This window comes from Octodon degus, unplaced genomic scaffold (assembly GCF_000260255.1).
Source record: "Octodon degus isolate 3935 unplaced genomic scaffold, OctDeg1.0 scaffold00064, whole genome shotgun sequence".
Lineage (NCBI taxonomy): Eukaryota > Metazoa > Chordata > Mammalia > Rodentia > Octodontidae > Octodon > Octodon degus.
In genome coordinates this window covers 9,939,080-9,942,077 of record NW_004524640.1, presented here as the reverse complement: position 1 = coordinate 9,942,077, position 2,998 = coordinate 9,939,080, and the positions used below count along the sequence as shown (strand labels likewise).

At 44.9% G+C, this 2,998-nt stretch overlaps 1 protein-coding gene across 1 annotated transcript in view; it reads right to left on the bottom strand.

The window, feature by feature from the left end:
* Eif3l (eukaryotic translation initiation factor 3 subunit L) overlaps positions 1 to 2,998 on the bottom strand; it is a 32,365-nt gene that overhangs the window by 25,806 nt on the left and 3,561 nt on the right. Inside the window, exon 4 of the mRNA XM_004634602.2 lies at positions 1,862 to 2,008. Within this exon, the coding sequence (XP_004634659.1) occupies positions 1,862 to 2,008 (147 nt within the window). The remainder of the gene's footprint in view (positions 1 to 1,861; positions 2,009 to 2,998) is intronic.

Sequence of the window (2,998 nt, the reverse complement as noted above, 5' to 3'; positions counted from 1 at the left end):
TTGTGTGTGTGACCAGCTCAGCCCACCAGGGGGCGGGGCTGGCTGGCATGTGGTGCTGGGGGATTGAACCGCGGTCCCTGGGCTTTGCTAAGCTTGTTCTAAGTAGGTGCTTTAGACCACTGAGCCATCTCACCAGCCCGACAGTTTCATAAATAGAAGACAACTCAGTGAGATCCACGTCAAAACAAAACAAAACCTCAGAGTATCACTAAAAGAAACTGAAAAAAATAAAAAATAAAAAAAAAAATGAAACTGAAGGGCAAAAAACAAACAAATAGAAAAAGAAACTAAAGGGTTTAATAAACAGAAAAACAGGGTCAGCCAAATACCTTAGCAGATTAAAGCACCTGCAAGCAGGCCCAGGGGCTGGGGGTTCGATCCCTGGGCCTGCCGTGCTGGCCCTGGGGCGTGCTGTGTTGACAATTCAGACTGGGCATGGTGGCACACGCCTATAATCCTAGCACTTGGGAGGCTGTAAACAGGCAGATCACTATGAGTCTGATCTAGTAATGAGAACACCCTGTAGACCCTTCCCTAAAATATAAATAAATAAATAAATAAATAGAGCGAAAGACATCTCCTACCCACAAGTTGTAGGCCTTGATATTGCTAAAATGGCAAGCTGCTGTGCAGAGTCAAGGCAATCCCCAGCAAAATTCCTTTTTTTTTGATACCAAGGATCAAACTTATGACCTTGCACTTTCCAGGCAGGCAGGCAGGCGCTTATGCCACTGAGCTATCTCCCCAGCCCCTCTACCAAAATCCTGAGTAACTGCTTCAAGGAAATGGATAGGCTGACCCTAAAATTCATACAGCAGTTGAAGAGATTCAGAATACCAAACAATTTTTTTTGGAATAAGGTTTTGTTTTTTTTTTTTTTGTTCCTCGAATGCCTTCAGGGCACTTTTGGCCAGCTGGAGAGGTGTGAGGTTCGAACTCCAGCAACCTGAGGCTGACAGCTTTGTGGAAGCAGCCACTTAAAGGCCTAAGCTACGGCCAGGCCCCCCAAACAATTTTTTTTGGGGGAAAAAAAAAAAAACTTGATTTCAAAATTTACCACACACCAAAAAAGAAAGGGGAGGGGACTGGGGATATAGCTCAGCAAAGTAAACTCCTGCCTGGCAAGTGCAAGGTGTCAAGTTCAATCCCCAGTACTGCAAAAATTACCACAAAGTTATAGTAATGGTACAGAACTGAGTGTAGAAATAAACCACTGTTTATAAGATTCCCCAGGGCCGGGGAGATGGCTCAGTAGAATAAGTGCTCCCCTGGCAAGTGCCAAGGGTCTGAGTTCAAATCTCCAGTTCTGCATAAATAAATAAATAAATAAATAAATAAAAATAAGATTCCCCCAATTTCAACAAGGATACCAAGATAATCTGATGAGGGAAGGACGGTCTTCTCGGTGTGTGCTAGCTGCCACACACATAGCTGAGCAACAGCGTTGGCCTGGCATGCGGGAGGCCCTGGGTTCCATCCCCAGTGCTGCCATTAGTACATAAATGAGTGCTAGGACGGCTGGATCCTCACCTGCAGAAAATGAAACTGGACCTGCCCACGTTATGTTTAAGAGATGCAGGGGGCTAGTGAGCCCATTCAATATGACAGAAATGACCCCCAAATTAGAGGAAAATGGAACAGGTAGGACAGAGATCCACTTCAGCTTCCGCATCTGAAAAACCTGTATCCCTTCTTAAATTATGTACCCTTCATTCTACAAGTTACTTTACTAAGAACCTACTGTGTACCAAGCTTTGGAAAACAAAATGTTGAGAAAGCAACAAACCCTCCTGCATTTCCATCTAATGACCCCATCCAGAGCAGCCCATTGGCCCTTAGGACAGAAAGGATTTACACTTACCGTTACCAACTTGTGGAGCAATGGCTTCGGCCTCAGGCCAAGGTGTATTCTTAAAGAATCTTTCAGTAAGCTTGGTCCAGCTGAAAACCAAGCAGAAAAATTCTAGCTCTACCAACAAGGACAAGATCCAGCTGGTCCTCATCTCTTACAGGAGAAGGAACTACTTCCCTTAACGGGGAAATAGCTCCCTCAATCCAACTCCACCCTTCATGAGGCCTTCCTTACTAAAGTGAAGAACCCTACCTGGGGATCCAAAATCTGAAAACTTCTGAGCATCACTGGGCCCCATCACAAGTACAAACTCTCAGATCTTGACCTCACATGACAGGTCACAGTCACACCAGAGGCAAAGGGCTGGGAGGTAACTCATTGGGACAGCCTGTGCTTAGCATGTTTTATTAAGGGCCTGGGCTTACTTAAGCCCCTCCCCCCACGCACAAGCACAAAAAAACCCAAAAATGCAAGTACTCTAAAAGTACTATAAAAATATTACCTTGAACATATGTGTATAGAAAACAAACGTCATATTTAGATAAAAGACAACTCATTAGGTGTTATGCAAGTTTTCCAAAATCTGAAATCCAAAGTACTTGAGTCTTGAGTGTTCTACATAAAGAATACTCAGGTTGTCCTTTTACAGCAGGCAGATACTGCCCAAGATTTCAGGGTCACTGACTCCTGTATCATGAAGCTCAACCACACTGAACTGCTTACTGGTCCCTGGGATGAGAATACTTTTTTCCAACATCCTTGCCTCCACCCCTCTGCGTGCAGTTTTCATCTCCTGGAGCACTGTGGCCCTCTCCTAAATTTCTTGTTTCCTGTTTCTGGGATTCAAACTCAGGACCATGCATCTGACAGGCAGGCGCTGTGTTGCTGAGCTATATCCCCAGCTCTCTCTCCTTACAGAAACAGAGCAGCTGACTGCTGCAGTCTCATGCTACAATCTCTTTTTTCTTTCTTTGGTTATTCTGAGACAGGGTCTCCTTATATAACCCAGGCTAGCCTTGAACGCATGGCAATCTTTTTGCCTCAGCCTCCCCAGTACTGGGATTATAGGCCTGTACCAAGAGCCTGGTTTGATGCTACAATCTAAACACTGTTGCCGTTCAGCTGACATTCAAAACACAGAACAGG